Source organism: Nycticebus coucang, chromosome 3 (assembly GCF_027406575.1).
Source record: "Nycticebus coucang isolate mNycCou1 chromosome 3, mNycCou1.pri, whole genome shotgun sequence".
In the NCBI taxonomy this organism is placed as follows: domain Eukaryota; kingdom Metazoa; phylum Chordata; class Mammalia; order Primates; family Lorisidae; genus Nycticebus; species Nycticebus coucang.
In genome coordinates, this window is record NC_069782.1 from 27534045 (window position 1) to 27546329 (window position 12285).

The 12285-nt window shown below is 36.1% G+C and overlaps 1 protein-coding gene across 8 annotated transcripts in view; it reads left to right on the forward strand.

Annotated features, from left to right (window-relative positions):
- The window catches only part of CEP83 (centrosomal protein 83), a 137176-nt gene that overhangs the window by 88954 nt on the left and 35937 nt on the right, over positions 1–12285 (forward strand). For 7 of the 8 annotated variants that reach the window (XR_008378833.1, XM_053584242.1, XM_053584243.1 and 4 more), the window contains 3 exons: positions 886–1000; positions 2552–2696; positions 2810–2959. Coding sequence is in view for 7 of the 8 variants with exons in the window: in XM_053584242.1 (XP_053440217.1) it covers positions 886–1000; positions 2552–2696; positions 2810–2959 (410 nt within the window). In the remaining variant the exon portion in view is untranslated. Of the gene's footprint in view, positions 1–885; positions 1012–2551; positions 2697–2809; positions 2960–12285 lie in introns of those variants that run through there. The other variant, XM_053584247.1, reaches the window with a different exon arrangement.

Consider the following 12285-nt stretch of genomic DNA (forward strand, 5'->3'; position numbering starts at 1 on the left):
TTGCACACTGAAAGATTAAATTTATATGGTTCATACACGTTCCTCCCTCTCACCCTCCACCCCATGCTTGCACATACACATACATATACACATAAATTATTGAGTCGCCAAATTTAGTTGTTTTTTTTCTCGTGCCCTTTGTTATTTTCTTGCCTTCACCTTCAGCAGCTAATAGGATATACAACCCTTCTGTATGGCATGTAAAGTTTATTCCCTGTTACTTCTCCACAGATTTTATGCCTTCCTGCACCCTATCATTTCTAATCCAGTTTTTCTGCCACCTACATACTCCCTAGCTCTTACTTATTTGGGATGGAAAAGAGATTGGTGGATTACTTGTAATTATCCGATAGCTTTAAAAGGGAAAGACATAAATGTGAGCTCACCTAATGATTTTATTATCTATTTTAGTTTACATAAAATAATTAAAGTGTTTCTGTCCAACGTAGGATTGGAAAGGGTGATAGCACATGATGTTATATAGCATTGTGTAGGCTATTCCTTCTGTTTAGAGTGCCTTTTGTTCCCACTGCTTTTTTAAAAGCAAAGTTCAATTTTTTTCCCTATAGATGTTTTAGCCATTGACTATTTGATCTTAGATACTTGCACTTAAGTCTTTTAAAGCAAGATTAAGCCAGATGACCCTACCCAGATGCAGCATTTGTAAAGAAATTTCATAGTTCTATTAGGAAAAGACATGTTTTCTTTGTGTCTCCTCATGCTAAGTACTGTTCCAGGCGTTACTTTTCTTTTTGGTACCTTCCTGGGAGCTACTTACACTCTATACTCTGCTTTCAACACGTTTTTCTCATTTCCACTTACGTTTTTGGATATTAAGTGACAAGAAAATGACCAACACTAATTTTAATTTCTGATTATCAACAGGTGAAAGAACTGAAGCATTCAAACAAACTAGAAATAACAGATATCAAACTGGAGGCAGCAAGAGCTAAGAGTGAGCTAGAAAGAGAAAGGAATAAGATTCAAAGTGAACTGGATGGTAATATATGATTTTCCGTACTTTTTCTTATTTTTAAATGTAAACTATTAAAATAGATCATCCTAAATTTTTATTTCCAGATTTTTAGCTTAATTGAATTTTTAAAACATATGGAATGTGTTATACTTATATATTTTGTTCATTAGGAGATACTTTTTTTTTTTTTTTTTTTGTAGAGACAGAGTCTCACTTTATGGCCCTCGGTAGAGTGCCGTGGCCTCACCCAGCTCACAGCAACCTCCAACTCCTGGGCTTAAGCAATTCTCTTGCCTCAGCCTCCCGAGTAGCTGGGACTACAGGCGCCCACCACAACGCCCGGCTACATTAGGAGATACTTTTTAAAAAATATATCTTATGTTTATGTCATAGTTATTTGATTAAGACCTAAGTTACATAAAACTTTGAAAATGAAATAATTCTATACTTATCATATTTATAATTTTAAAGTTATGTACGTCATGTAGTTAATAGAGTGAGGGCATTTTAAATCTAAAGAATGTAAGGAAGTTAGGTAGGTTCCAGGTTTAATTTTTTTTTATTTTTATGCAAACCTAGTTATTAGAGCCTACTTCAGTGTAGGCTTATTTTTAAGCTCAAATGTAGTCATATATTTTAAGCTACATTTTAAGCTCAAATGTAGTCTTGTCAATTCTTCTCAGAATTTATATTGTTTCTAACTCTCTTAAGCGCTTAAGTAACCTGCCTTTGCCCTGCAGCTGTCCTTGAGTTGGCTTATAGTTGAGCTGGCCTCTGTAGTTTCAGGCAGTTTCTAATGATTCCTTTTTTTTTGGATGGGGTCTCACTATGTTGGTTAGGCTGGCCTTGAACTCCTAGGCCACAGCAATCCTCCCATCTCAGTCTCCCATGTAAGCTGAGACTATAGGCTCGTGCCACTGTGCTCAATTGCTATGAATGATTTTTTTAAAATTGTTAATTTCTGCTTGTTGACTCATGCATTTCTACAGGGTTAAGAAATAAATTAGGAATTTTAAAAGAGTTTGGGGGATCTAGTGCTGCATTCCATTTTTATTTTGAGTTAGATGTGAATTTGCTTTAATTATTCTGCCTGCAAAGTAGTACTTGCCATCTTGTCACAAAGATGATTTGGACAAACCTGAAAGTTTCCATGTTATTTATATTTCTGCTAGAATCATAGGTTTTGAAGTGTTTTGTAATTTTATTCACCCTGCCACTGGCCAGCTTTGTTATGATATTGTCTTTGGGGCTCAGATCACAGAACTCCTTTAGAGGTGAAGTAAACCTCTTTGGATATCATCCAGGTTGATCTCTTCAGCTCTCAAGATTCACATGAGTTAATGTATATAATATTTTATGAAAGTATGTGTGTATATATGCTAAATAAAAGGAAAGAAAAAATAAATCTTAGTTCTAGTCTGCTTTGTTTTTATTTTAAGATTTATCAGTGAGTGAAGATCTCTGAGAATATATGTGCAGAGTCTCACCAGCTTGTGAATGCTTGTTGTTAATTGTGATTTTTTAAATCTTAATAGCACTGAATATAGTATATTTTTCTCCTTAAAAAAATACTAGGATCACAGTCAGACAATGAAATTCTCAAATCAGCTATTGAACACCACAAAATGCTCTTAGTAGAAAAGGATCGTGAATTAATACGTAAAGTACAAGCTGCCAAGGAAGAAGGTTATCAAAAACTTGTGGTATTGCAAGAGGAAAAGTAAGTACTTAATTACCTTAGTTTGCGTTAAATCTCCTTGCAAATGAAAGCATTTTGCTGTCATATCATCTTTATTGTAGTTCTTGTAACATAATTATCATCTGTTGTTTTAGGTTAGAACTTGAGAGCAGATTAGCAGATTTAGAGAAAATGAAAGTGGAACATGATGTCTTGAAGCAATCGGAAAAGGATCGGTGTGAAGAGAAATTGCGGGCTTCACAGATGGCAGAAGAGTCGGCCAGAAGGGAACTTCAGAGTATTAGGTTATATATATGCATATATGTTTTTAAAATTTTTCATTTTGAAATGATGTCAGAGTTAACAAAATAATATAAAAATAGTATAAAGAATTCCCATATAGCCTTCACCCTGATTCCCTAAATATTGCATCTTATCTAACCACATTAATCAAGACTGAGAAATTAACATTAATATAATCAGACAACCAAATAAACATTACTGTTCAGGAGTATTGACTTTATTCAAATTTTGCTAAACGTCCCACTCATATTATTTTTCTGGTCTAAGATCCAACCCAGGTTCACACATTGCCTTTACTTAGTTTCCTTTATTCTGGAACCTAGTAAACTTCTGGCAAGTTCTTTTTTTGGTTTCTTTTAGGTTATCAGTGTCTTTATTCATATTTACATTTTGTTCCTGTATCATTTTCGTGACTTTTTCCGTATCTTCCTTCAGTCTTTTGAGAATCTTTAAGATAGTTGTTTTAGTGTCTTTGTTTACTAAATATGCCATCAGTTCTTTTTCTGAGACAGTTTCTGTTTGTCTTTAAAATGGACTATACTTTTTTGTTTCTTTGAATGTCTTGTAATCTTTTGTTGAAAACTGGGCATTTAATGTGATAACTTTGAAAATCAGAATCTCCCTATTCCCTAGGATTTGCTGGGTTCTGGCATTGTTTTTGTTTATTATTTTCATAGTAGCCTGCCTCTGTGCCAAAGATTAGTCTGTGGTATAAACTGAAGGTCTTCTCAGGTCTTTTCTGAACCTTTGTCTTTCTTTGCTATGCAGCCACTGTCTGATTTTCCTCATATATGCAGCTGCTTTTAAGTATTCTTAGTCTTTATTGTCTGGCTCCCTAAAGAGCAAAGTAGGAAAATGAAGGGCCTGGGTGGGTAGGGGGTGCTGCTGAGTGCTAGTCCATTAAATCCTCTGGTAGTCATTTCAGCTAAAAGGAGTGAGACTTTCAACAGTCGTGAGGGGAGCAAAAGCAATAGCTTCCTACCTAACTTTCCACCTCTGGGATCATAAGCAGTCATCAGAGCCCGGATCCCTAATATTTGGAGGACAGGGTGCTTTTTCCCCCACCCTGATTCCCAATCTCTTTGAAAGTTCCTCCTGAAACTTGCAGAACTGTCTGCTGTTAGTCTAGGGTTGTGGGATAGGTAACTGCTACTGTACTCAGAGTTGAAATTGACCGAAATTAACCACAATTTACAGACCAAGCTTCCCAATAGAAGTTGTAAGCCTTTAGTAGACTCCAGATTTCCAAAATAGTTATATCAGACAGATTCCACCAGTGCAATTATTGCCTGATGGGGAGACAGGTTCCTGGTGTTTCCTATTTCACCATGTCCCCAGAATCCTCTGAATTAAATTTTTAAACTTAGGGAGAACTGACATCTTTTTGATGTTGAGTTGTCCTTTCCTATACTAGAGATGTGTTTCCATTTATTGAAGTTTCCTTTTGTGTTTTTTCAAGAGAGTTTTAAAATTTTCTTCATGTAGTTTTGGCATATTTCTTGTTAAGCTTATTTTGAAATATTTAATTTTGGTTTCTATTATAAATGTATTGTTTTGTCCTTCAGTTGGTATTTGTTTATGAACACTATCAATTTTTATAGGTTAATTTCATATCTTACTTGCTAAATTATTTTATTGTTCAAATCCATTTTATTTTGAGTTATCTAGGGTTTCCCAGGTATACTATCAAATTATCTACAAATAAAGATAATTTTACTTCTTTACCTTATAATTGATTTATCTGATTGTACTGGCAAATACCTCCAATACAATATTGAATAGTATTAGAGATCATAGGCATCCTTTCCATGTTCTTCCTGTGGGAACTGTGTCTATTCTTTCTTCACTGATGAAGTTGCTAGCTTTAGGATTGAAATGTATGTGTATTTTATCATTTGGGAAACATATTCATCAATTCTTAATTTCTTGTCTTTTTATGAGGCATGATGTTAAAAAATTGTCAAATGTTTTCTAGCATCTCTGGAGACAATCATGATTTTTTGTCTTTTAGATTTATTAAGATGGTGTATTAATAGGTTTCTTAATATTAAACCAGCCTTGATTTCTGAAATAAACTCCCTTTGATCTTAATTTCTTCCCTCCCTCCCTCTTTTCCTTCCTCTCTTTTAAGTGAGGGTGTATTCTATTTGTTAATGCTTTATGTACCTCTTGGTCTATAATTTTTTTTTTTTCTTTTCGGTAATGCTTAGGCATTAGTGTTACCCTTGTTCGTAGAAAGGATTAAGAAGTTTTCCTTGGGGCCGCGCCTGTGGCTCAAGGAGTAGGGCGTCGGTCCCATATGCCGAAGGTGGCGGGTTCAAACCCAGCCCCAGCCAAAAACCACACACACACACACACACAAAAGGAAGTTTCCCTTGATGGTCATTGCTCTGTGCTCTGAAATGTGGTGCTATGAGACTATCAGGTATTTGAAGATTTGGTAGAATTCTCCTATGAACCCATTCAGGTTTACTCTTTTCTGGGATACTTCTTGGATAGCTTTATCTGTTTCTTGTATAAAAATCAGCTTGTTTAAGCTCTATCCCTAATGTAGTCGATTTTGATAATCTGTATTTTCACAAAGAATTCTTCATGTTCTGTATGTTTTCAGACTTACTTGCACAGAGCTATATAAAAGTTTATTTGCAATTTTTTTCTATTTCACAATGGTTATTAACCCTTTATTATTTCTTTTTTCTTATTTTAGATTAATATAAGGGTACAAAATTATTTCAGATTAATATAAGGGTACATACAAAGGGTATATACAAGGGTATAATATAGGTTACATTGTTTGGGTTTGTTAAGCAAAGTCCAAATTACCCTTTGTTATTTTTTTATGTTCTACTTGTGTTTTCTTCTTTTCTTTCTTGGTGAAGTCGGCTAGTGCCTTATATATTTTATTTTAGTACGTATTTTTTTATGGTGGTAAAATATAGATAAATTTACCATTTTAAAGCATGTAGTTCAGGGTAATATTTAAAATTAGGATTTTGATTTATTAATTGGATCAACTATTTTCCAACCTCATAAATTTCAACTTTTATGTTTACTTTCTGTGTTTTTTTTTGTTTGTTTGTTTTTGTTTTTGTATTTGTGGTTTTTGGCCAGGGCTAGGTTTGAACCCGCCACCTCTGGCATATGGGACCGGCGCCCTACTCCTTGAGCCACAGGCGCCGCCCTACTTTCTGTGTTTTTTGACATTAAAAGATTTTATAGTTTTATTGTTTAATGTGCATAAAATAAAATTTACCCATTTAAATAATAATGAATGTTGGTAATTGCATATAGGTGTATAACCATTGCCACAATAAAAATGTAGATCAGTTCCATCTTCCATCCCCTTAAAAGTTTTCCAAAGTCTTTTTTTTTTTTTTCTGTCACCCCAGCTAGAGTACAGTGACATCATCATAGCTTACTGCAGCCTCAAACTCCTAGGCTTAAAAGATTCTCCTGCCTCAGCCTCCTGAGTAGCTAGCTGGGACTACAGGCCCATACCACTATGCCCAGCTAATTTTTTATTTTTTTGTAGACATAGGGATCTTGCTCTTGCTCAAGCTGAGCTTGAGCTCCTGGCCTCAGTTAATCCTCCTACCTCATGTCTTTTTACAGTTGACCTGTTCCCTTCAGCCTTAGGCAACCACTGTTCATACATGTTATTGCATGTATCAGTCATTACTTCTTATTGCTGATTAGTATTCATTGTATGCATATAATGAGATTTGTTTATCCATTTTCCTCTTGATAGACAAATATTATTTTTAGTTTAGGACTAATATGAATAATGGTATTGTGAACATTTATGTATAAGTCTTTCTGTGGAAATACGTTTTTATTTCTCCTGGGTACATAACCCAGAAATGGGATTGCTGACTCATATGGTTAAGTATATATTTAATTTTATAACAGACAGAAATACTGCTTTCCAAAGTGAAAACATTTTCCAAAATATTTTCATTTTGAGTAGCAGTGTTTGAGAATTTTATTCATTTATTTATTTATTTTTTTGAGACAGTGTATTGTTATGTTGCCTTCGGTAGAGTGCTATGGTGTCACAGCTCACAGCGACCTCAAACTCCTGGGCTTAAGCGATTCTCTTGCCTCAGCCTCCCGAGTAGCTGGGACTACAGGTGCCCGCCACAATGCCTGACTATTTTTTGGTTGTAGTTGGCCCAGGCTGGATTCGAACCTGCCAGCTCTGGTGTATGTGGCTGGTGCCCTAGCCACTGAGCTATAAACACTGAGCCTGAGAATTCTGTTTGTTCTACATTCTTGCACTTGACTATTGCACATCCTTTTTTTTTTTTTTTTTTAATTAAAATCATAGCTGTGTACATTAATGCAATTATGGGGTACAATGTTCTGGGTTTTTTTTCTTTTTTTTGCAGTTTTTGGCTAGGGCTGGGTTTGAACCCGCCACCTCCGGCATATGGGGCCCGCGCCCTACTCCGTTGAGCCACAGGCACCGCCCTAATGTGCTGGTTTTATATACCATTTGAAATATTTTCATCAAACTGGTTAACATAGCCTTCACCACATTTTCGTAGTTATTGTTTTAAGACGTTTATACTCTACACTTAGTAAATTTAACATGTACCCTTGAAAAATGCACTGTAGTTGTGTTCCCACCAATTACCCTCCCTCTACCCATCCTCCCCGCTCCCCTCCCTCTCCTCTTTCCCCTTCTTCTTGGGCCATAGTTGGGTTATAGGATCTTTTTTCTTTAATTTCTAAATATTAATTAAAGGATACAAATATTTTTGTTATGTAGATACCTTGTGTAATGCTTCAGTCAGGGATTTGGTGCTCCCATCATCAGAGTACTTACTGTTCATTGTTCTTAATAGGTAAGTCATTATTCCACACCCACCTTCCTTCCTTGCCTACTTCTTGGTTTCTCAGCATGTGATATTTGGTTTTCCATTCCTGAGATAATTCATTTAGAATAATGGTCTCCAGTTCCAGCAAGTTGCTGCAAAAGAAATTATTTCATTTTTTTAAAATGGCTGAGTAGTACTCTTTGGTGTGTGTGTATATAACCTCATTTTCTTTATCTCTTCATGAATTGAGGGACACTTAGGTTGATTTCACATCTTTGCAGTTGTGAATTATGCTATGATGAATATTTGAGTGCAGGTGTCTTTTTGATGATATTATTTCATTTTTTGAGGGTAGATACCCAGCAGTGGGATTACTGGATTGAAGGGTAGGTTTTCATTTATCATTGAGGAACTTTATACTGCTTTACATAGAGGTTGTATTAACATGTGTTTCTTGCTCTCTGAATCCAGACCAGCATCTATTTTCTTTTTCTGTTTTTTATAAATTTTAATAATGGCCACTTAGATAACAGTATGGTGGTATTTCATTGTGGTTTTAATTTGCATTTCCCTGATGATTAGTGAGGTTGAACATTTTAAAAATATGCTTATTGTCCATTATCTGTCTTCTTTTGAAAAACTTCTGTTTATGTCTTCTGCCCACTTTTTATTGGGTTGTTTTTTTCTTGCTGATTTGTTTAAGTTCTTTGTAGATTTAGAATCAGTTCTTTGTCAAATGTATAGTTTGGGAATATTTTCTCTCATACTGTAGGTTACCTCTTCACTCTGTTGATTATTTCCTTACCTATGCAGGAGCTTTTTAATTTAATTAAGTCCCATTTATTTATTTTTCTTATTGCAATATTTGCTTTGGGGTCATAAATTCTTCATTAAGGCTGACATCTAAAAGACTTTTTCCTACATTTTCTTTAGTAATTTTTTTTCTTGGCTTATTTTTGAATCTTTATCTGGAATTAATTTTTGTGAGTGGTGACAGATAGTTCTGTTTCATTCTTCCTCATGTGGCTATCCAGTGATCCCAGCTCTATTCTCTTCCATTAGTCTATGTCTCTGTTTTTATACTAGTACCATACTGTTTTGGTTATTGTAGCCTTATAGTATAATTTGAAGTCAGGTGGTGTGATGCCTCCAGATTTGTTCTTTTTGTTTAAGATTGCTTTGGTTATTCAGAGTCTTTTTTTTTTTTTTTCGTATTGTAGATTTTAACTTAAAAATTCTAGTGGGTATCTAGTGATATATTACCTGTGGTGTTAATTTTACTTTCTCTGATGACTAGTGATGTTCAGTATTTTTTTTTTTAAGACAGAGTCTCACTGTGTCACCCCTTGGTAGGGTGCTGTGGTGTCACAGCTCACAGCAACCTCAAACTCTTGGGCTTAAGTGATTCTCTTACCTCAGCCTCCCAAGTAGCTAGGACTATCGGTGCCTACCACAATGCCTGGCTATTTTTTTTTTGTTGTTGTTCTTGTTATTGTAGTTGTCATAGTTGTTTGGCAGGCCTGGGCTGGGTTCGAACCTGCCAGCCCCAATGTAAGTGGCTGGCACCCTAGCCGCTGAGCTATAGGCGCCGAGCCATGTTCAGTATCTTTTCCTGTGCTAATAGGCTACATCACTTTGGTGAAGTGTCTGTTCAGGTATTTTGCCCAGTTTTTAAATTAGGAAGTTGTTGTCTTATTGAGTTGTAATAGTACCTTATGTGTTTTTCATAAAGCCCTTTATTAGGTACTTATTTTACAGATATTTTCTCCCTGTCAGTGTTTTGTATTTTTGTGTACTTAACTGTCTTTTTTTTGGGGGGGGGGGGACAGAGTCTTACTATGTTGCCCTTGGTAGAGTGCTATGATGTCATAACTCATAGCAACCTTAAACTCCCGGCTCAAGTGATCCTCTTGCCTCAGGTTCCCAGGTAACTGGGACTATAGGCACCTGCCACAACGCCTGGCTATTTTTTAGAAATGGGCTCTCGCTCTTGCTCCGTCTGGTCTCCGTGAGTTCAGGCAATCCATCTGCCTTGGCCTCCAAGAGTGCTAGGATTACAGGTGTGAGCTAATTGTGTCTTAATTGAAAGTGAAAGGTTTTTTTAAAAATTATTTCTATAAAACCCACTTGTATGGGAAGAAGTTTTCCAACCTCTGTTTTCTTACCACAACAATTACTGCAGAAGGCTTGGATGACCAAATGTGTGGGGATTTTTCCCCATAAACAAGCAAGTGGTCAGTTCTGCAGTAGATACTAGCCTGTGTCTTCTAATCCAATTCAATTCTGACTTCATCTTCTTGGAGATAGCATCAGAACCCACAGTCGAGGACTCAGTCTCACAAGATATCCCCAGCTTCAGACACCAGTCACAAATCTATGCCTCTGGAACTTCAGACTATTACATCTTTATGTTGCAGTTTCCATGAACCCCTCTTTAAGCTCTGTTAATTTTCTAGAGTGGCTCATAAAACTCAAGGAAACATGTTTCCCAATTTATTGAAAAGAGTTTGAGGTTGCTATTTTTAAAAGACACAAATAAACAGCCAGATGAAGAGATACATAAGGTGAGGTCCAGAAGGGTCCTGAGCTTGGTTGGGAGCTTCTGTTCCCTTGGGGTTGGGGTACACCACTCTGCTGGCATGTGGATGAGTTCTTGTTCATCTTCATTAAGACTCCACAAGTACAGCTATCTAAAGGCGCTTTGTACCCTCTCCTCTTGGGCCTTTTGTGGAGACATCATTGGATCAGGATGATTGAAACATGGACAACCGTGTGGAAATCTGATTGGGCAAAAGGGGTATAACCTCGTACTAATAGACGTTGGAGAATCCTAACAAGACCTGTCTTGAGATTGCTCTTGGCCTTTCTGTGTAGCATTCCTCACGGGAATGGGGCAGAATCTTTTCAGAAATGAGAGCCTCATGACCTACAATTAGGCAGGGTGTGTCAGAGAATTGCTTTGTGGACACCTCCAAGACAGAAAGGGAAGGTGGGGGAAGATTAGAATATATTTTTAGTTTCGAAGGCTTGCCTTGGAGAGAAAAAGGAACAAATAAAGGGAGAACAGGAAAAGGTCAGAGAGAGAGATTTTGTTTTCTGAGGCCTAAAGCACCCAATATTATAACCAAAGACTGTCTTTCACTTTTATTGCCCTGAAGCTTTTCTGAAGCTGCTTCATGAACAAAGATCAAAAGGCCAAATACTATAACAAAAGATAGGCATACTGTTTTAGTCACTTAGGAAATAACAAGATCTATCAGAGTTATGAATCAGGAACTATGGATGAAAACATACATACATATGTATATACGTATGTATGCAGAGGGTGCTGAAAATGCATACACATTTAAGAGATGTTATCTCTGTATTACTTACTGAACTTGAAGGTACTGTTACTTGTCAAGTGTACCTAGACATGCTATGCATGTTCATTTTGCCTACAATTTGTACACTTTTGGGGAATGATCGGTTTTACATTGAACAAGATCACTTAAAATATGTATACATATTTTTTGGCACTCTGGTATATATCATAATATCACATCACTTTAACAATATTTTCCTTTCTAGTTTGTGATTTTTGTGTTTAAGGAATCTTTGCCTAAATCTACCACTTTGACCACCCAAAGTACTGGGATTACACATGTGAGCCATGGCTCCCGGCCTTCCAAATATTGCATGGAACATATGCATTCAAATTTAAACGGGTGGTTTGCATTTTACTTGGCAACCCTGTCTGTGTAACCTGTTCATTATAGTGCCTGGCACAAACAAACAAAAGCAATTTCCCATGTCTCAAAAAAAAAAAATCTTTGCCTAATCCTGTGTTACAAAGATATGTTGTTTTCTTCTAAAAGATTAATATTTTGGTTTTTACATTCTAAGTTTTAAGATCTAATTCATGTTTTTATATGGTGTATGATAATGCTAAATATATACTTTTTATTTTCATCTAGGTATTCAATAGCACCATTTGTTGAAGATTTTTTTCCCCCATATAATTTGGTATCTGTAGTGAAATTTCTTGATCCTCTGTGATTGATCTGTATGTCTTAGCTTTACACCAGAATCACACCATCTTGATCCCTATAGCTTTACAGGAAGTTTGACTCAGGTGGTGCAAGTTTTCTGCCTTCTCTTTCGTCTACGTTCTTTGGGTTCTTCGAGGTCCTTTGTCTTTTAATATGAATTTTAAAATCAGCTTGTCGCTTTTTCAAAAAAACTTGTTAAAATTTTTATTGGGATTGAATTTGTAGGTTTGAGGAGAATTATTATCGATTTTCAGTGTTTCTTTAATTTTTTTTATTGTTTGGGATTCATTGAGAGTACAAAGAATTAGGTTACACTGATTGCATTTGTTACAATCCCTCTTATAATTGTGTCCCACCCCCAAGAGGTGTGCCATGCACTGTGACCCCCTGTCTCCCTCCCTCCTCTGCTCTCTCTGGTCCTTCATTCCAATACTGCCCTCCCCTTGTATTAGCTCACTGCCTTCATATTAGGATAGA